Genomic DNA, 22,194 nt, shown 5'->3' with positions numbered 1-22,194 from the left:
TGGCTGAGTGGGCTTAGGTAACTAGTTTTGGCCAACGCATTGTAAATGGAAGTAGGTGTGTCTCTTCCTGGAGGAAACTCTAGTTGCCATTGTGAGAATGTCCAGATCTCTAAGTTACTCTTTGGAATCATGATTGCTTTTTATACCTGAGTCCTTGAATAACTATGATGAGAGAAGAGCCCTGTGGTTGACTCAACACTGATCTCTATACCTGTGATAAATAGACCTTTTTCATTTTAAATCCCCGTGATTTGAAGTTTGTTTCTCCAGCCTGCCTAGTCTATCCTGACTGATACAAATAAAAAATACATATAAATACTAGGTATATTAGGCTCCCGTAAAATGATGCTTAACTCCTTCCAAGCCAGGCTACGCTCTTTTCATGTCAATGACATAAAAATTGTAGGGTAAAAAATAGAGAGATTGGTCAAATTTACCTGGCCGGTAGTCCCTATTATGGATACCTAAAGTGTGTGTGTGTGTGTGTCTGTGTATGTGTGTTCATATTGATTTCAGGCTTTTGACTGAAGGTAAGTAGTTCAATTGCCTAAACTGTTATGAGCCTTGGAGTGCCATTTCTTGTGTTTTGAGAAGGATAAAAAATAAATGTAAGGAGATATGTCTCAGCCTCTGTGGGAGATTTCTAGATCATCCATTCCAACAATGGAATAGGAGTCCTACAACTTTCTTGGGCTAGAAATTGTTGGGCCATTTTGAAATTTATGAAATTGTTTTCACCCATGAAAACACATCAGAGAGTCATCCAAAATTAAACCAAATGTTTTTCATTATATCTTAAGCAAAGGAACAGATCTCTCCCTCAATATCTTAGGAAAGGGTACTTTCAAAAGTGTGAGACAACAGAGCCTGAACAAAATAACTGAAAGCAGAAAGGGTGTAGTCTCACTCAAAAATGCAAATACATCACAGAAAAAAAGAGCACATAAACTTTGGAATATCATTGTTAGGAAAAATATTTATAATATTAGTATCACTTTCCTTGTAAGGAGAAAAAAATACTAATTGACTAGTGCCAGGGGAATTTTAGATTCTCAAAGAGAATTTTCTAAGAATCCCATATAAAACAGCCCACATATATGTTGTGAAAATGCACAGAGAGCACAAATGTACTACAATTTCCATCTACTTGTATAGATAATGAAAGGTCTCAGACATCCCATTTTCACAAAAAGTATTTTCTTTAAGGATGAACGAGAGTTCATTACAATAGAAAGGGAGGAAGGTTTATAATAAAAGGAACAGAAACTTTAAAGGCATGAAGTAGAGAAAAAAAGAGAAAGGATGTCTTAGGAAGACAGATAATAGTCTGTTTTGACTGGAGTGTAAGATGAGTATGGGTTACCACTGTAAAATAGTAGAATAAATTGTTGAGTTGGCATCTAATTGGGTAATGCATTTGACATAAAGGTGTTTGTTTCAGTTACGAAGACCAGTTCAAGGATTACAGAGTAAGTTCCAAAATGTGGTGTCTAAGAACTCTCAGTGCCTCTCCAAGATTTACCAGTGATCAAGTCAAATTCATTTTACTTATTAGTGGTATAAATTGACTGGAGCTGAGAACTGGCATTATGGAGTAGTGAATATATATTCATATAGTAAAGAAGTGCTCATTTCACAAAATAAATATGGTGTAGACTTGCTTCAGCTTTATAAAGGCATATAGTGTGCTCAGATACTAAACTGATCCCTTTAACAAAATATCAGGGTCTGCTGTACTTAATGGGGTTATCTATGTTTTAATAAGATGAGCAATACATTAAAATAAGTCTAGGACCTTGACTCTTTTTTGCAGAGACTATATCTTTGAAAAGTATTACTGAATTGATAAAATGGAGAGAGTTGAAATACTAAATAAGGGAAGTTATGGATTTACAGAAATGTAAGGATCATAGTCCACTAAAATGTGGATAAAAAGCCAGTAACCTATTTGGTTACAACCATACTAGTCATGCCAGTGTTTATAAATACAGAGATATCGTTGAAGATATTTTTGACCCCAAAATGGAAAAAATGGCTGTATGCCTTGTGAAAAAATTTTAATGAAACAAGAAGAATGTAAAATTAGGATAACGCTGATGAGATGATGAAAGACTAGAAAATATCAAATTTAAAGGGAAAATTTGAATACTTGGTTCTTTTCAACCAATAAAAAGACAAGGTACATAGACTCAAGAGCTTACATTTTGAAGATAAACAGCTGGGCAATATGCAGTTTTCCCAGACAACCTCCGGGCGCCGCTGTTGACCAAAGGGAAGAAAAGCACTCTCGGTTCTGCAGGAGCCTGGAGCAGGGTGCTCGCCTGCTTTGTCCTGCGCACCTCCGAACGCCAGCACCGCTCCTGTGCACCCTCAAGTGCTGAACAAACAAGTCTTACCTCCAAATCACAAAAGTCCAGGGTGCTGTCACCCTGGATTTTTTAAATATCCCAGAGACATCTTGAAAAGAAATTTCTCAGAGGGCTCAAGAAATGCAAAGGAGCTCCAGAAAAGCTGAAACGATGAAAAATCAGGTACTGTTTCTCTTCCTGTTGTCTTTGTTGGGCAGAGCCATCTCCCAGCAGATCCAGTACGTGATTCCCGAGGAGCTGGCCAAGGGCTCGCGGGTGGGGAACCTCGCCAAGGATCTGAGGCTCAGTGTTCAGGAATTGCCAGCTCGAAAATTGCGGATTAGTGCAGAGGATTTTTTCAGCGTGAGTGCGGAGAGTGGGGATTTGTTAGTGAGCGGTAGAATAGATCGAGAGAAGATTTGCGGGAGGAAATCTGAGTGTGCGCTTGAATTTGAAATGGTCGCTGAAAACCCAATGAATGTTTTCCACCTGATTGTTGCAATCCAAGATATTAACGACAATGCACCACGTTTCATTGCAAAAGCCATTGACTTGGAAATCTGTGAGTCAGCCTTACCAGGGGTAAAATTCCCCCTGGATTCTGCGCAAGATGCAGACGTAGAAAGTAACTCACTGAAGATATACACTATCAACCCCAATGAACACTTCTCTCTGTCAACGAAGGAAAGTCCTGATGGAACTAAATACCCCGAATTACTGCTGGAAAAACCTCTGGACAGAGAACAGCAGAGCTCCCACCGCTTAATCCTGACTGCCACAGACGGCGGGGATCCTCCTCTAAGCGGCACCACGCAGATCCGGATCCAGGTCACTGATGCCAATGATAATGCTCCGTTGTTCAGCCAGGAGTCTTACAGAGTTAGCCTCCAAGAAAACGTGCCTCCGGGAACCTCCGTGCTGCGGGTGATGGCTACTGACCAGGACGAGGGCGTTAATGCAGAGGTCACCTATGCCTTCCTCAATGCCCCAACAAGTACCAGCCTCCTGTTCAATCTCAATCCAAATACTGGCGACATCACAACCAATGGTACATTGGACTTTGAAGAGACAAGCAGATATATATTGGGTGTAGAAGCCAAGGATGGAGGAGTGCACACGGCGCACTGTAATGTTCAGATTGATATTGTTGATCAGAATGACAATGCCCCAGAGGTGACGTTCATGTCCTATTCTAACCATATTCCCGAGGACTCAGACCTTGGAAGTGTAATAGCCCTCATTAAAGTGCAAGACCAGGATTCTGGGCAAAATGGTCTGGTGATGTGCTATATTCAGGAAGAAGTTCCCTTCAAATTAGAATCCACCTCCAAGAATTATTACAAACTGGTGATTGACAGTGCCCTAGACCGGGAGCAGATGGCAGAGTACAATGTCACCATCACAGCCACAGACAAAGGTAAGCCGCCCCTCTCCTCCAGTACAAGCGTCACCCTACACATCGGCGACGTCAACGACAATGCTCCGGTTTTCCACCAGGCCTCCTACGTGGTCTACGTGGCCGAGAACAACCCGCCCAGCGCCTCCATCGCCCAAGTCAGCGCCTCAGATGCCGACCTGGGACCCAACGGCCGCGTCTCCTACTCCATCGTGGCCAGCGACCTGGAGCCGCGGGCGCTGTCGTCCTACGTGTCGGTGAGCGCGCAGAGCGGGGTGGTGTTGGCGCAGCGCGCCTTCGACCACGAGCAGCTGCGCGCCTTCGAGCTGACGCTGCAGGCCCGCGACCAGGGCTCGCCCGCGCTCAGCGCCAACGCGAGCCTGCGCGTGCTGGTGGGCGACCGCAACGACAACGCGCCAAGGGTGCTGTACCCGGCGCTGGGGCCCGACGGCTCGGCGCTCTTCGACACGGTGCCGCGCGCCGCGCAGCCCGGCTACCTGGTCACCAAGGTGGTGGCGGTGGACGCCGACTCGGGACACAACGCCTGGCTGTCCTACCACGTGCTGCAGGCCAGCGAGCCCGGACTCTTCAGCCTGGGGCTGCGCACGGGCGAGGTGCGCACGGCGCGTGCTTTGGGCGACAGGGACGCGGCCCGCCAGCGCCTGCTGGTCGCCGTGCGGGACGGGGGACAGCCGCCCCTCTCGGCCACCGCCACGCTGCTCCTGGTCTTCGCAGACAGCCTACAAGAGGCGCTGCCGGACCTCGGCGACCATCCTGCACCCTCTGACCCCCAGGCTGAGCTGCAGTTTTACCTGGTGGTGGCCTTGGCCTTGATCTCCGTGCTCTTCCTGCTCGCGGTGATTCTGGCCATTGCCCTGCGCCTGCGACGCTCCTCCAGCCCCGCCTCCTGGGGCTGCTTTCAGCCTGGTCTCTGTTCTAAGTCTGGACCAATGGTTCCCACAAACTACAATGAGGGAACACTGCCGTATTCCTACAGTCTCTGTGTTGCCTCGCATTCAGCAAAGACTAAATTTAATTTTCCTAACCTGACCCCGGAAATGGCTCCCCCTCGGGATCTCCTGTGTGAAGATCCTTCTATGGATGTATGTGCCAGCGGTGAAGATCCCCAAATCGCTAATGACTTCTCCTTTTCCTCTCACGTGAGTTTCTGGAAAGCTCCTTAAATTTTATATATTGTATTTTATTCTCAGTTGTGCTTTATTTTTGGTCGTTGTTCGTTGTTTATAGTTCTAATGATGGTAGTGGGAGAGGAGGTCTATTGGAAGGGTGGAGATTGGTTGCGTGATTGCTCGGTAGTCTTGGCAGTTACCTAATTACCACTTCTAAATCTGTACTGTTGGCATTTCTGTATAGTCAACAAATCTTGCTAAAGAGAGCTTTTTCTTGAACGTCATCACCTTTAGTAATAGGACTGCCTTTTCTCAGCTGATGTGTGATACTATTTTTTTCCAGCTTTACTCTTTATAAATATATTGACTGTTCTTTCTGCCTAAGTCAAAGTTTATGTTCCTCTTCATCAAATGCATTCTAGTTATCTTATGTATCTTTCTGTTTATCTTATCTGTTTATCTTATTGCTGCAACATGTATTTTTAATATAGCCTTCCGATAATTAGGTCTCAGTACTTCTTTGCCTTATCACATGTAGCAGACTGTCAGATTTTACATTTGAATCACTAGTTAGTTTGGGGTCAGTTTTATTCCCACTTCATAATCTCATTCAAGAATAGTTTTCTTGGGGCTGGCCCAGTGGCCAAGTGATGAAGTTTGCATGCTCGACTTCGCCAGCCCAGGGTTTCACCAATTGGGATCCTGGGCACGGACCTAGCATGGCTTATCAAACCGTGCTGAGCAGTGTCCCATGCAGTAGTACTAGAAGGACCTACAGCTAGAATATACAACTATGTACTGGGGGGGCCTTTCGGGAGGAGGAGGAGGAGGGAGAGAAGGAGGAGAAGAAGAAGAAGAAGAAAGATTGACAATAGATGTTAGCTCAGGGCCAATCTTTTAAAAAAATTTTCTTAACTGTTTTTTAATAATTTATTTTTATGCCATTTATACCTTTTTACTATTATAATAAGGAATGTAATGAACATTTTTGTATATAAAGCCTTTTCCATATTTCTTTTTCTTAAGGTTTCTGAGAAATGAGTTAAATTTTCTGAAAACATTTCATTTTACTTCCCAATCCCCAGAAATTTGTGAGTCCTTTGAGGATTGTGAAAAACACCTTTAGGGCTGGACCCATGGCTGAGTGGTTAAGTTGGAGCACTCCCCTTCTGTGGCCCAGGTTTTCACCAGTTCAGATCCTGGGTGCAGACATGGCACCGCTCATCAGCCCACGCTGAGGTGGCGTCCCACATGCCACAACTAGAAGGACCCGCAACTATGTACTGGGGGGATTTGGGAAGAAAAAGCAGAGAAAAAAAAAGAAGATTGGCAGCAGTTGTTCACTCAGGTGCCAATCTTTAAAAAAAAAAAAAGCACTAATCTACTCTCCAAAGTCTGAAGATTTAAGAACTCTAAATAGTTAATGGACTTTTGTGTCTAGTTAAAATTTATGAGTAATTTCTAGAAGCTAATTATTATGTGAGGAATAATATAAAGAATTGGCTATGTCCTGCTTTATCTTAAGTTTTCTCAGATTAGTAAATTACTCTATTGGTGAATAAGAAAACTAAGAAACATGTAATGCTAATACACACCCAACTACTAAAATATTCCCTCTTACTGATCATTTCTAAAATCAAAGCTAAAGTAAACTTATAAATAATAGTAAAATAATGCCTTCTATATGTGTCCTTATGTGAAAAAAGATCACTGAAATATTGCCATCTCTTTAGAGTGCCTCAGTTTAACTTTTCTGTCTTCTTATTTTTATTACTTATTTTAAGATTAGAGTGAGTTACCCATTGTTTTAGGCTTTGCAGTTGCATTAGTGACTCATTCATTAAACATTGCAAAACGATTAGACTGTATACTCTATGAAAGATGCTGTTCTAAAGTTGGAGGACTCGCTGTGAACATGACAGTCACAGACATAGCTTGTGGCCTAGAATCTTCTATATGCAAAAATAATGAACAAATTCTCTTCCCAAACCTATTAACATTTCGCCAAGCCCATTTGCACAGGATGGGAGGTTAAAACTAGCTCTTGAACAGTAGATATTGTCTTACAAGGGAATTGAAAAGTTGTCCCAGATTCTCAAGGGTCAGCTCATGTAAGGAAGCTTGTTTCTGCACAGGTTGGGACTGGAGCCCAGACCTCCAACTCCCGGGACACTGTCTTCTCACCTACCTATTCTTCCATTCTTCAAGTCCATCCTTGTTCCTGGAAGGGATAAATGTGTCCCTCACACAATACACTACTGGAAATGGGCTTTGAGAATAAATATGCAAAAAGTTAAAAGAGAAAAAATTCTTAGAAAAAATCAGATTTTCTCTGAAAAAAATATATTACTTTATAAGCCTTATTGTACAGAAAGCTTTGGGTCGCTCCTAGATTTTCATTGCAAGTCAAACAACAGGAGTTTGACTTGCATTCTTTTGGGAGAAATAGGACGCGGAAAAGAAATGGTGCACACAAGAGATACTTTATTTACCAAGACTAGATTGCAGTAACAGGTTAGGACTCTGAGTGTCGCTGTTCACCAATCGGGGGGAAAAAAAAGACAACCAGGAATTCAATCCGAACCACAAGATTTCTGCATCATAAAGCACTGGCCCTGGTGCTTTACCAAAGCTTCAAACTGGACCCGCGAGAGCTTCAACATCCAACGGTGAAAGCCTATTATCTTGGACCTGGAAGATCCTGGGGCTCCTCAAGCCCCCACCCAGGGAACACCCCCGGCGCAAGCTATTCCGCAGCGGGGCTGTAATGGCGGCTCCTCCTTACCGCCCCGACTGCAGCTGGCTGGTCCGGATCTGCTTTCTCCTGGGGGCTCTGTGGGAAATGGGGGCCGAACAGATCCGCTACTCGGTGCCTGAGGAGCTGGAGAAAGGCTCTTTCGTGGGCAACATCGCCAAGGACCTGGGGCTGGAGCCCCGGGAGCTGGCGGAGCGCGGAGTCCGCATCGTCTCCAGAGGTAGGACGCAGCTATTCGCTCTGAACTCGCGAAGCGGCAGCTTGGTCACCGCGGGCAGGATAGACCGGGAAGAGCTCTGTGACAGATCTCCAAAATGTGTAGTAAGCCTGGAGATTCTCCTAAAGGACAAAGTGAAGATTTTTGGAGTAGAAGTGGAAATAATCGATGTTAATGATAATGCGCCCAACTTTGGGATAGAGCAAAGGGAAATAAAAGTCGCTGAAAATGAAAATCCTGGGACCAGATTTCCTCTTCCGGAAGCTTTTGATCCGGATGTAGGGGTAAACTCCCTGCAGGGTTACCAGCTCAGCTCGAATGTTCACTTCTCCCTAGACGTGCAAAGCGGAGCCGATGGAATTAAGTCCCCTGAGCTGGTGCTGGAGCGCGCCTTGGACCGCGAGGAAGAGGCGGTTCACCACCTCGTTCTCACCGCCTTCGACGGAGGCGACCGAGTTCACTCTGGCACTGCTAGAATTCACATAACACTTGTGGATACCAATGACAATGCCCCTGTATTCACTCAGCCCGAGTACCACGTGAGTGTTCGGGAGAACGTGCCAGTCGGTTCCCGGGTACTCACCATAAAAGCCACTGATCCAGATGAAGGAGCCAATGGAGAAGTGACATATTCTTTCCGGAAAGTAAGAGATAAGATATCCCAGCTATTCCAGTTGAATTCTCTGACTGGAGACATAACAATACTGGGAGAACTAGATTATGAGGACTCTGGATTCTATGATATAGACGTAGAAGCCCATGACGGACCTGGTCTCCGAGCCAGAAGTAAGGTACTGGTGACAGTTCTGGATGTAAATGACAATGCTCCAGAAGTCACAGTTACATCTCTCACCAGCTCTATTCAAGAAACTTCTTCCCCAGGCGTAGTAATTGCACTTTTCAATGTGCATGACAGTGATTCAGGAGAGAATGGCCTTGTCACATGCTCTATTCCGGGTAATCTGCCATTCACACTTGAAAAGACCTACGGAAATTATCATCAGTTGTTAACACACAGAACTCTAGATAGGGAAGAAGTCTCAGAGTATAACATCACGGTAACTGCCACTGACCACGGAACTCCACCACTGTCTACAGAAACTCACATCTCACTGCAGGTGGCAGACATCAATGACAACCCACCTGCCTTCCCTCATGACTCCTACTCTGCTTACATTCCTGAAAACAACCCCAGAGGTGCCTCCATTTTATCCATGACTGCTCAGGACCCTGACAGCATTGAGAATTCCAGAGTCACTTATTCCCTGGCTGAGGACACACTCCAGGGGGCGCCGCTGTCCACCTTCGTCTCCATCAACTCTGATACCGGGGTCCTGTATGCCCTGCGCTCCTTCGACTATGAGCAAATTAGAGACCTGCAGCTACTGGTGACAGCCAGTGACAGTGGAGACCCTCCACTCAGCAGCAACGTGTCTCTGAGTTTGTTCATTTTGGACCAGAACGACAACACACCCGAAATCCTGTACCCTGGCCTCCCCAACGACGGTTCCACTGGCGTCGAGTTGGCACCACGCTCTGCAGAGCCTGGCTACCTGGTGACCAAGGTGGTGGCAGTGGACAGAGACTCAGGCCAGAATGCCTGGCTGTCCTACCGCCTGCTCAAGGCCAGTGAGCCAGGGCTCTTCACGGTGGGGCTGCACACGGGCGAGGTGCGCACGGCGCGGGCCCTTCTGGACAGAGATGCACTCAAGCAGAGCCTGGTTGTCTCAGTCCAGGACCACGGCCAGCCCCCTCTCTCGGCCACCGTCACGCTCACCGTGGCCGTGGCTGACAGCATCCCAGACATCCTGACCGATCTGGGCAGCCTCAAGCCCTCAGCTGATCCTGACGACTCGGGCCTCACCCTGTACCTGGTGGTGGCAGTGGCTGCAGTCTCCTGCGTCTTCCTCGCCTTTGTCATCGTGCTGATGGCGCTCAGACTGCGGCGCTGGCACATGTCGCGCCAGTTGCAGGCTACTGGAGGCGAGTTCGCTGGCGTGCCAGCCTCGCACTTCGTGGGTGTGGACGGGGTGCGCGCTTTCCTGCAGACCTATTCCCATGAGGTCTCCTACACCGCGGACTCGCGGAAGAGTCACCTGATCTTCCCCCAGCCCAACTACGCGGACACGCTCATCAGCCAAGAGAGCTGCGAGAAAAGCGAGCCTCTTCTGATAGCTCAGGATTTACTTGAAACAAAAGGAGACCCCAATCTTCATCAGGTGAGTCAACCTTGCCACACTGAAACGTAGGGAGAAAGCTGTATAAATGTCTTTAATTGTATAAGATAGTAATATATCAAATAAACGCACTTCGTTTTTAGTGTTCTTATTGTTTTAAAGGGGAGGGGCTGATGATTCTTTAATAATGATCAATAACAGTTACTGCACCTGAAAGTTATTTATTATTTATCCTTTGTACTCTTTATTTGGTTTTAGTTTCAGCAGCAATTTCTTAATTTTTATACCTCTAATCACCTTTCTTCTTTAAATGCAATTTTCTTTCAGGTATTACTGAAAAGATAGGTTAAAACTGTGAAATAGAAGGGAATTGTATAAATTCGTCTTAAAGCATTCTGTCTTATGAAGCTATTCTTGAATCTAGACTGAGTGTTTTTCAATTTCTTCTTTTTACACCATAACATACTTTGCTTGAAGTTTACTTTTCTTTCATCGAAAGCGTATTTTCCATTATAATTAAACAATAGCAATTTATAAATACTGGGGAAAATCTTCTGTTAGATATAACTTTAACAGGGATAACTTCTCAACTGGACTGGTATGTTTCAAATATTTTGTTGTCACAGTTTGTGAGATGTACCAGTGGTGACTTTGTGTGATTTCTTTGGTGCACTTCTGTGATTGCCAAAAATATTTCCCATTTTATTTCACTCATATTTAAGTAGTTGGATTAGTAATTTTAATAATTTTTAAAATAACCTACTGTAGCCTTGTTATGAGAACCTTCTCAACTTCTCAGGAAAATAAACTTAAAGTCTTTCTTTTTTCATCATGGGAGCCACTTATAAAGGTTGGGTAACTTGGATTCTGAACTGATAGGATTTATGCTGCTTAGTAAGCAGGCCTCATCCTTGTTCCTGCAAATTACTCTCAGGTTGCTCTGTCACGATGTGGCTCTGAGGTGATCTGATAAGGGGGAAATATTCTGTGTGCCAGGGATATGCAACACTTTTGTTCCTTGTGCTTTCATTCTGGTCTGTGAGTTAATTCAGAATTCATGAATGTCTAGGGCTATACAAATTAGTGACCTTTAGATACCTGAAAATTGTAGCAAGAGATTGTGGACTATGCCTCAATTCAACTTAAGAAGGAGAGTTTTCGTTTTTAAATGTTTTTGTCATTGTGGGAAACTGTGGTGCAATACACAGAGTAAACAAGAATGTGATCTGACACACTTAGTGGGCACGGAGAGAGGAAAGAGGAAATAACAAATGAATACTGAGAGAAAAATCATATCTGAAGAGAGATTATTTAAAATACTGAAGCATTAAAATATAATTTGAAAATATCAGTTGGCCTGAAACTGTCAAATATATTTGGATGCTGGCATTTGGAATACATTCCAGGATCAGAGTGATACATATTTTAAATGCGTAGGAGAGCAGTAGATAATTTATAAGCTAATATTACATGGAAAATATATTTTTGTTTGAGCACTGGGTTTCTTTTAGAAAGTATTATTTCTGGTTAAATAAGTTATTATATAACCATATGATGGACTACTACATGGCTATGAGAAATAAATGGGAAACCTCTTTATGTACTGATATGAAATGATTTTCTAGATATAATAAGTAAAACAAGCAAGATGCAGAACATGGCATATTGTATACTTCCATCTGTGTCTAAAAAGGGGGAGAACATTTATAAAAACCTGTTGCACCATACAAAACATATCTCCAGAATGATACACAAAAAATGTAACACTCACTTCTCCTGGGAGAAATATGTTGTTGAAAGCAGAGAGGAAGACTCTATAGAATATGCCGTATCTACCTTTTGAATTTGGAACTGAATGAATGTATACCTGTTTAAAAACAAATAAATACCCTTTATAAACGCAAAAAAGAAAAGATAAAAAATAGTTCTTTACAAAACATTTACAAGCCGTTGGTGCAGTTTCACGGGAAAACCTCTGGGCGTCGCTGTAGGTCAAAAGAAGAAAGAGATCAGCGACGCATTTGGGAGCCTCTTGGAGTAACTTCCTGCTCAAACCGACCACACAGAGGAGGCCAGTACAGATTCGGATACAGAAAACAAAAGCAAGAAAAGGGACCCTACCCCGGACTTAGCCATACACGGAGGACTTATTCCTCCTCCCGGCCCAGGAACAGAGCATCAGTGGAGGGAGGCAGAGGATGAGGCCGAGCGCAGAGAGGAGCGGCCCGGCGCGGTGGCGGCAGGTATTGTTGCCCTTCCTACTGTCTTTGTTCCGCGGGGCTCTCCCAGACCAAATTCGCTATTCAATTCCTGAGGAACTGGCCAAGAACTCGGTGGTAGGAAACCTCGCTAAGGATCTGGGGCTCAATGTCCGGGACTTGCCAGCCCGGAAGCTGCGGGTTAGCGCGGAGAAGGAATATTTCACTGTAAACCCTGAGAGCGGGGACTTACTTGTGAGTGACAGAATAGACCGAGAGCAGATTTGCGGGAAGAAGCCTCTGTGTATTCTGGATTTCGATACTGTCGCTGAAAACCCACTAAATATTTTCCATATAGCAGTAATAGTGCAGGATATAAATGACAACACCCCGATATTCAAACAGAGTAAGATTGATTTAAAAATTGGAGAATCCACTAAGCCAGGTAAAACATTTCCATTAGACCCAGCCCTGGATTCGGATGCTGGTCCTAATTCACTACAAAGTTACTACCTTAATGACAATGAGCACTTTGATCTCACAGAGAAACAGACTCCAGATGGATATAAATATCCTGAGTTGATTCTGAAACATTCTCTGGACAGAGAAGAGCAGAATTTCCATCAACTGGTCCTAACAGCTGTGGACGGTGGGGACCCACCCCAAAGCGGCAGCACCGAGATCCAAATCCAAGTCACCGATGCCAACGATAATCCCCCGGTGTTCAGCCAGGAAATGTACAGGGTCAGCCTGCAGGAGGGCGTGCCCCCAGGCTTCTCGGTGCTTCGAGTGACAGCCACTGACCAGGATGAGGGCATCAATGCAGAGATCACCTACTCCTTTCATAATGTGGACGAACAAGTGAAACAACTTTTTAACTTAGATAAAAGAACAGGCGAAATCACGACAAAGAATGATTTTGATTTCGAAATTGTTAGTAGTTACACTCTCAGTATAGAAGCAAAAGATCCTGGAGATCTAGCAGCCCACTGCAGTATCCAAGTCGAAATTCTCGATGAGAATGATTGTGCACCTGAAGTGATTGTGACTTCAGTGTTTACTCCGTTACCAGAGGATTCACCACCAGGAACAGTGATCGCCTTGATAAAAACAAGAGACAGAGACTCTGGAGAAAATGGAGAAGTTTACTGCCGCATCTTAGGAAAGGCTGAGTTTTTACTGAAATCTTACTCGAAGAACTATTACAAGCTAGTGACAGAGGGGGCCCTGGACCGGGAGGAGATCCCAGAATACAACGTCACTATAATGGCCACTGACAGAGGTAAGCCGCCCCTCTCCTCTAGTGTAAGCATCACTCTGCACATCGCAGATGTCAACGACAATGCTCCAGTTTTCCACCAGGCCTCCTACGTGGTCCACGTGGCCGAGAACAACCCGCCCGGCGCCTCCATCGCCCAAGTCAGCGCCTCAGATGCCGACCTGGGACCCAACGGCCGCGTCTCCTACTCCATCGTGGCCAGCGACCTGGAGCCGCGGGCGCTGTCGTCCTACGTGTCGGTGAGCGCGCAGAGCGGGGTGGTGTTGGCGCAGCGCGCCTTCGACCACGAGCAGCTGCGCGCCTTCGAGCTGACGCTGCAGGCCCGCGACCAGGGCTCGCCCGCGCTCAGCGCCAACGCGAGCCTGCGCGTGCTGGTGGGCGACCGCAACGACAACGCGCCAAGGGTGCTGTACCCGGCGCTGGGGCCCGACGGCTCGGCGCTCTTCGACACGGTGCCGCGCGCCGCGCAGCCCGGCTACCTGGTCACCAAGGTGGTGGCGGTGGACGCCGACTCGGGACACAACGCCTGGCTGTCCTACCACGTGCTGCAGGCCAGCGAGCCCGGACTCTTCAGCCTGGGGCTGCGCACGGGCGAGGTGCGCACGGCGCGTGCTTTGGGCGACAGGGACGCGGCCCGCCAGCGCCTGCTGGTCGCCGTGCGGGACGGGGGACAGCCGCCCCTCTCGGCCACCGCCACGCTGCTCCTGGTTTTCTCAGACAGCCTACAAGAGGCGCTGCCGGACCTCGGCGACCATCCTGCACCCTCTGAGCCCCAGGCTGAGCTGCAGTTTTACCTGGTGGTGGCCTTGGCCTTGATCTCCGTGCTCTTCCTGCTCGCGGTGATTCTGGCCATTGCCCTGCGCCTGCGACGCTCCTCCATCCCAGCGACCTGGGGCTGCTTTCAGCCTGGTCTCAGTTCCAAGTCTGGACCTGGGGTTCTCTCCAATTACAGTGAGGGAACACTGCCCTACTCCTACAATCTGTGTGTTGCCTCACAGTCAGCTAAGACAGAGTTTAATTTTCTCCATGTGACCCCGGAAATGGCTCCCCCTCGGGATCTCCTCTGCGAAGATGCCCTTGGGGTACCAAGTACAAATCATGGAGATGCTGCGGTCCCACTTGCTTCAGATACTATTTTAAAGGTGAGCTTTAATTTAATTCACTTATTTTCACTTTGGGTTTTAATGTTTCTTAAGAAATCATCTGACTGGGGTAGGAGTCCCCGTTTCTTTTTTATTGTCTTGTGGTTTGAACTAGGAAGTTTTCTGCTGTAATTACCTTAATCTTATCTAACTGAATTTTTTATGTAGATTTCCTATCTGATGTGTGAGATTTATTTCTTCATAATTACAAGCCTTTCTTACATAAGATACTTCTCTTCCTTCCTCATCTTTACATTCCTTCCCTGTGAAAGTTTATTACTGTTGGGACCTTAAGCTATTCCTTTCACCTTCAGGGTCTTTATTACTCAAATTTTAGTTTACTTCCTCTTAGAATTATAGTACTTCGGAGTAAAGAGAGCTCTTCTATTATCAATTTGGGGAAATGAGGAACCAAAGAAAGGAAGAATTTTACTCAATGTCGTGGCTTGTCAACAGCAGAGCATGGGTAGGGTTCACTTGAACACCAGCACTCTAGATGTCTGTACAAGTTAAGTGTCTTGGGATCCCAGATCTATTTTTAAAAGATGGCAAGGGGCTGGCCTCAGTGTGCTGCACTTTGGTGGCCGAGGTTCATGAGCCCGGATCCTGGGCTTGGGCCTACACCACTTGCCAGCCATGTTGTGGAAGTGACCCACATACAAAGTAGAGGAAGATTGGCACAGATGTTAGCTCAGGGCAAATCTTCCTCATCAAAAAAAAAAAAAAAGATAGGCAAAGTTTGAGATCTGCGGTGTCTGCTCTTAAGAATGCGTTTAATAAGTGTGTGAAGTCTTTCTCTCATGATACATAGTAACAAATTGCTCTTGTACGAAATTGTACATTGAGAAAAATTTTGCAACCTATATTCACATCGTTTACTTAAAATTTTATTTTTTGAATTTCCTAGTTATTGATCTAGCAAGTCTTCATTTTTTTCATTTTTCTATGAAGGTGTCATTAAGTAAAAATTGTTTCCCTCATTTAATGGACTCTCTGAAATGTCCATTTTTTTCAGTCATAAGGTTTTTCTTTCTCTGCTTCCATATAAAGGGGATGACAGTAAATATCTGTCTCAATGTCGAAAGCACTCTCTGCCTGCTTGCTGACAAGTATCTGGATGTGTTTTCTGCATGAGTGATGAACCTAAGCCCTTCCCTGCACAGTCACTATACTTATTTTACCCCAAGAATCTGTCACTGTAAAACGTTTAACTCCAACTTAGATATGGTAATAGGAAAATATAAATAATACATAGTTAACCCCACTCCAACTCTGTCTGATATAATTTAGCCGCCATATTCTTAGTGTGAAAATCTGGAAACTTTCTCAAAGACCTCACAAGTAACAAAATGGCCCCCTTGTCTTTTATGCATGTGACAGCTAATATAATTTGCATGAATCACTAGGCCTTATTGAAAAGATGTATTGAGAGCTGTTTGTTTCCTTGGCATTCTTATGTACAAATAAGCATGTTTTCATAAATATCCTATTAAAAAGAAATCTCAAAACCTAGAAAAGTAAGAACTCCAATGTTCTAAATTAAAGGACCCAATATAGCTAAGAGGCAAATAAAGGACATAGGCTCAATGGCACACTGAATAAAACTTTTCTAAAGAAGTAAAAAGGAATCTAATATATTGATCTCAGGGGTTTGTGGAAGCCCTTTGCTATTTCAGAATTAAATCTTAATTAAATATAAACAATGTCGCACGGTAATACATTAAGGATACAGAAAAATTATTAGAAATAAAATATAATTAAACATTTAGGAATAAAAACAGAATTGGTGTAGTAACTGGTTAGGACTCTGAGCGTCGCTGTTCACCAAAGTGGGAAAGAAGCTGCTGCTGATGCGACCGGACTCTGCTCCTCCCGCGCTAAACACACACAGATCAGACAAGCTGCTGAGAAAATTAGCCCATCCGCGCCCCTCTTCCATTTCAACCAGGAAATGTGTGCCCCTTCGCTTTAAAGAAATAAGGAAACAGCAGGCTGGAACCAGAACTAAGAGAATACTGGTCGGAGAGAAGGCAATGGCGGAACCACTGAGGGGTTGGGTCTGCAGAGAGCTGCTCCCGCTCTTCGTGCTCCTGGGGACACTGTGGGGAGCCGGGGCCAGGCAGATCCGCTATTCAGTGCCAGAGGAGCTGGACAAAGGCTCTTTCGTGGGCAACATCGCCAAGGATCTGGGACTGGAGCCCCGGCAGTTGGCGGAGCACGGAGTCCGCATCGTCTCCAGAGGAAGGACAAAGCTTTTCGCTCTAAACCCCGGAAGCGGCAGCTTGGTCACCGCGGACAGGATAGACCGGGAGGAGCTCTGCGCTCAGAGCGCGCGGTGCCTGGTGAGTTTTAACATCTTGGTTGAGAATAAAATGAAAATTTATGAAGTGCAAGTAGAAATAATCGATATTAATGATAACTTCCCGCGTTTCCGGGATGAGGAAGTAAAAGTAAAAGTTAATGAAAATGCGGCTAGGGGAACTCGTTTAGTGCTTCCCTTCGCTCGAGATGCGGATGTGGGTGTGAATTCCCTCCAGAGTTACCAGCTCAGCTCCAATATGCACTTCTCTCTGGATGAGAAAAACGGAACCGATGGACAAAAATACCCGGAGCTGGTACTGGAACGGCCCTTAGACCGCGAGAAAGTTGCTGTTCACGACCTCCTCCTCACAGCTTTAGACGGCGGAGACCCCATACTCTCTGGTACTACACACATCCGCATCATGGTCCTTGACGCAAACGATAACGCGCCCCTGTTCACGCAATCGGAGTACAGAGTGAGTGTTCCAGAGAACATACCTGTGGGCACTCGGCTGCTCACACTAACCGCCACGGATCCAGATGAGGGAATAAACGGGAAACTGACCTACTCTTTTCGCAATGAAGAAGACAAAATTTCAGAGACTTTCCAACTTGATTCCAACCTGGGTGAAATCTCAACTGTGCAATCACTGGATTATGAAGAATTCAGATTCTATGTCATGGAAGTGGTAGCTCAGGATGGAGGTGCTCTTCTTGCCAGCGCTAAGGTGCTGGTCACAGTACAGGACGTGAATGACAATGTCCCGGAGGTGATCCTCACTTCTCTCACCAGTTCCGTCCCTGAAGACTGTCTTCCTGGAACCGTAATTGCGCTGTTTAGTGTACATGATGGCGATTCCGGAGAGAATGGAGAGATTGCATGTTCTATTCCCAGGAACTTACCCTTTAAATTGGAAAAGTCAGTTGGTAATTACTATCATTTATTGACAACGAGAGCCCTGGACAGAGAAGGGATCTCAGATTATAACATCACAGTAACTGTCATTGACCGTGGAAACCCACCACTGTCTACAGAAAACCACATCTCCCTGAAAGTGGCAGACATCAATGACAACCCTCCTATCTTCCCTCAAACCCGCTACTCCACCTACATCCCAGAAAACAACCCCAGAGGCATCTCCATCTTCTCTGTAACTGCCCATGATCCCGACAGTGGCAGCAATGCCCAGGTCACCTACTCTCTGGCCAAGGACACATTTCAGGAAATGCCTTTGTCCTCCTATGTTTCCATCAACTCTGACACTGGTGTCCTCTATGCACTGGGCTCTTTCGACTATGAGCAGGTTGGAGACCTCCAGCTGTGGGTGATTGCCAGTGACAGCGGAGACCCTCCACTTAGCAGCAATGTGTCACTGAGCATATTTGTGCTAGACCAGAATGACAACGTGCCGGAGATCCTGTACCCCTCGCTCCCCACTGATGGTTCCACAGGCGTGGAGCTGGCACCTCGCTCTGCAGAGCCTGGCTACCTAGTGACCAAGGTGGTAGCAGTGGACAGAGACTCAGGCCAGAATGCCTGGCTGTCCTACCGCCTGCTCAAGGCCAGTGAGCCAGGGCTCTTCACGGTGGGGCTGCACACCGGTGAGGTACGCACAGCACGGGCCCTTCTGGACAGAGATGCACTCAAGCAGAGCCTGGTGGTAGCAGTCCAGGACCATGGCCAGCCCCCTCTCTCAGCCACCGTCACGCTTACTGTCGCCATTGCTGACAACATCCCAGATGTCCTCGCGGACCTGGGAAGCCTGGAGCCCTCAGCCAATCCTGACAACTCCAGCCTCACCCTGTACTTGGTGGTGGCGGTGGCTGCTGTCTCCTGCGTCTTCCTCGCCTTTGTCATCGTGCTGCTGGCGCTCAGACTGCGGCGCTGGCACAAGTCCTGCTTGCTCCAGGCTTCAGGAGGCGGGTTGGTGGGCGTGCCCGCCTCGCACTTTTTGGGCGTGGACGGGGTGCGCGCTTTCCTGCAGACCTATTCCCACGAGGTCTCCCTCACTGCGGACTCGCGAGAGAGTCACCTGATCTTCCCCCAGCCCAACTACGCGGACATGCTCATTAGCGAAGAGAGTTGTGAGAAAAGTGAGCCTCTTCTGATACCTGAGAAGATAAATGCAAATGAAGAAGAACTAGGCATTGTTCAGGTGAGTTTTCTTTTTCAATAAGGATGCTTGAAGCATTTTCTTCCTTTGTTTCCTCAATCATTTTTCTGCCGCATTCAAAATCTGTTAATTATATAAATAGTGAATCGTTGTTTGCTTCATTTAGAGATTAACTTGCTTTAATATGATAATTGATGGTTTCTCCGTCTGCTTTCAAATTATATTTTGGGTTTAGTGTCTTCTTTTTTAACACGTGGATATTTTAGAAAATCTAGCTGATATCCATAGACTTAAGTGAAACAACTACTTTAAAAGAAAATGGTTAGGGGCCAGTCCCGTGGCCGAGTGGTTAAGTTCATGTGCTCCGCTTTGGCGGCCCAGGGTTTCACCGGTTTGGGTCTTGGGTGCTGACATGGCACCGCTCATCAGGCCATGCTGAGGTGGCATCCCACATGCCACAACCAGATGACCTACAACTGGAACATACAACTATGTACTGGGGGGCTTTGGGGAGAAGAAGAAGGGAAAAAAAAGTGGTTAAACATAATCACCTTACCCAAAGACTTTCTTATGCTCGAAATGTTGCTATGTTAATAGGAGAGTTGTTTGATTAGTCCAAATTGTTAGATGTAATGTTCTCTTTTGAATATTTGCCTAAACACTAATACTGAATATGTTTTGGAGAGAATATTGTGCAGCATTGATATTTTAGTATACCTACTGTTTGCATAAGGAAATAATTTATTGTATTTGCATAAATCAGTGGAAGAATACAAAAAACTTCTACATGATAACTATCAGAAAAGTCAATTAAACTTATAGTGATGATATCTGTGACATTCTGAAATCTGGAAAGTTTGGATTGAACCATGTCATTATTGGACGTGTGTATTTGTTGAGAGAAGAATCAGTGAGGAGCCTTAGAATTGTGGTTTATTCTGTGATGCAGTTAAAAATCTCCAAAGAATAAAATACTGCTACATTCATTAAATACAAATATGCCATACACCTGGCATCTTCTTGTTACAGGTAGCCCCTTCACTTTTCAGAATCAATATCTACCTGAATGCTTGCATTTTTGCAGGTGTAGGTACAATTCTGCTTTATTACAAGAGTCTAAGATTTGTAATTTGAAAATCAACTCAACTTAAAAATGACTTGAAATTTAAAAATTCATTTCTCAGGGATGTGCTCATCTTAAATTTTTCTTAATGAAGTTCTGGTCTATGGGTCTCAAATTTCATGAGTATGTGTTGTGTAATGGAAGAACTACCCTATTCATCTTTCGCATCTGGTTTAAATGAAGATAATTTTGAGATGCTTCTTTTTAAAAGATTTTCCAATTTTTCAAATTTTGTACTTTCAACAACTTGCACATCAGCTGCAAAGTATGAATAAGTCGGGGAAATGGCAATAAAGTATTATTAATGAGATAGTAGGCTACATTGTTCAACCACATGAAAGGCTTATTCATACATTTGAAAACCTAGAACCTTGATTTTAATTTTTTAAACATTTATTTAAAGGGGATCCAATTATATTTACATATGGACAATTCTGATTTCAGTGTAAAATGTGCAAACTCACTGAATAGTGAATGCATCCAAAGAGTAACAAGAGAATCTGTATATAGATACTGACATCATTCACTCCTACATGAAAACTCATTTTTCCTTTTTTTTTTTTAAAGAAAAGGTTATAGATTTGGGTATGCATCCAGAGTTAGTTTCTCATACAATGGAAAAATATCTTTTAAACTTCTATAAACTTCTATAGAAGTTTGAACTTTACAAGATAAAGTGCTTGGTCTACACACTCTGACAGTATATACTATATGCTACTTTATATGCTTTTAAATATTTGAATCTTTTGTTCCATATGTGCTCTGAAAAGATAAATTTCCTGTACTGACTGAACTGTTCACACAGTGGTGGAAAAGCACTTGCTCAGTCCTGTTTTGGAGCAAAGACTTGAGTCAGTAGTGTTTTTAACATTTGCATAAAGTAGAGATGCCACTGAGTTTCTGTCTAGAATCTGGATACAATGAGCAGTTTAAGATGCTCTAATTCTATCGCACTATGAGTTCAGCATTGCTACACACCTGCCAAGTTTTAGCATGGCAATGTATTATGTAGGTTAAAAAACAATTTCTTTATGGAGATTTCTAGTTTGGAAATAGATTAAAACTGTAAGACATCTATCAGAAACATGGAAATTGACATGCTTATTGACAGGGGAAGAGTGTCAGTGACAGAGTTGAGATGATCAGAAAATAACTTGGAGACCAAGGAAAAGTGGATACAGAGATTGCTTTCTTTGGAATATATAATTATAAGGACTCATACTGCACCCCCCCAAATCCAAATAACTCACCACTGTTAAGCTACTTGAGAAAAAAACAGTACAATTAAAGACAATGGTAATGTAGTGTGTAAAATAAAACTAGTGGAATGATTTTCTAATCATAGTCATTTAATCAAAAGTAGACACTTGGAAACTAAGGAGAAGAGTGTCTTGCTTCTTACCATACCTTTATTTTATGAGGACAACCAATCTCCTTGCTACCTATCAATTATTTTGGGGAGAAGATAATAAAAATAAGAGAAGAAAGTGAAACAGATGGTAAAACTAAAAGCTATGAGATTTATAACTTTTATAAGTTTGAAGAAAAGGAAATAGAGTGGAATAACAATATATATCAAGCTGATATTTGAAGAATTTTCATATCACACTTTCTGCCACGACGAACACTGTCATTCATTTGTATCATTTTCTACGTATTATTTTATTTGGTCCTCAGTTCTACGAAGATATGCAGGAAAGATGTCATTATGACCATTTTATGAAAATGGAAACTAAAAGGACAACGATGTCAGTAAACATCTTCAGCGAGGTACTTCTGCTCTTAGATGAGTAGAAATCACTTTATTTGGATGAATAAAGTTCAAGTTCAAAGAAATGAAAGCCAGAGCGAAGATATAGTATTTAAAATGTTAAAATCCTTGTAAAATGAGAAGAATGAGTCTATCAGGACACAGTAGAGTTGTCTTCTAGCCACCTGTGTGTTTAAAGCTATTTAGTACCGGCTACTGCAGTTCTGCAGCCGAGGCGCGGGTGCCGCTGTTGGCTAGTACTGA

At 44.4% G+C, this 22,194-nt stretch overlaps 1 protein-coding gene across 11 annotated transcripts in view; it reads left to right on the top strand.

The window, feature by feature from the left end:
• Window positions 1-22,194, top strand: part of LOC106836957 (protocadherin gamma-C4) — a 172,211-nt gene that overhangs the window by 25,658 nt on the left and 124,359 nt on the right. Inside the window, exons 1-2 of one of the 11 annotated variants that reach the window (XM_070518084.1) lie at window positions 12,051-12,266; window positions 12,766-14,642. The exons of 5 other annotated variants lie outside the window; for them this stretch is intronic. In XM_070518084.1, the coding sequence (XP_070374185.1) occupies window positions 12,957-14,642 (1,686 nt within the window). In that variant the 5' untranslated portion in view covers window positions 12,051-12,266; window positions 12,766-12,956. Of the gene's footprint in view, window positions 1-2,381; window positions 4,905-7,460; window positions 10,066-12,030; window positions 14,643-16,314; window positions 19,100-21,857; window positions 22,108-22,194 lie in introns of those variants that run through there. 5 more of the 11 variants (XM_044780651.2, XM_070518078.1, XM_070518074.1 and 2 more) reach the window with 5 other exon arrangements.

The sequence above is a fragment of the Equus asinus genome, chromosome 9 (assembly GCF_041296235.1).
Source record: "Equus asinus isolate D_3611 breed Donkey chromosome 9, EquAss-T2T_v2, whole genome shotgun sequence".
Classification (NCBI taxonomy): Eukaryota; Metazoa; Chordata; class Mammalia; order Perissodactyla; family Equidae; genus Equus; species Equus asinus.
This window is presented reverse-complemented; position numbering and strand designations above follow the sequence as displayed.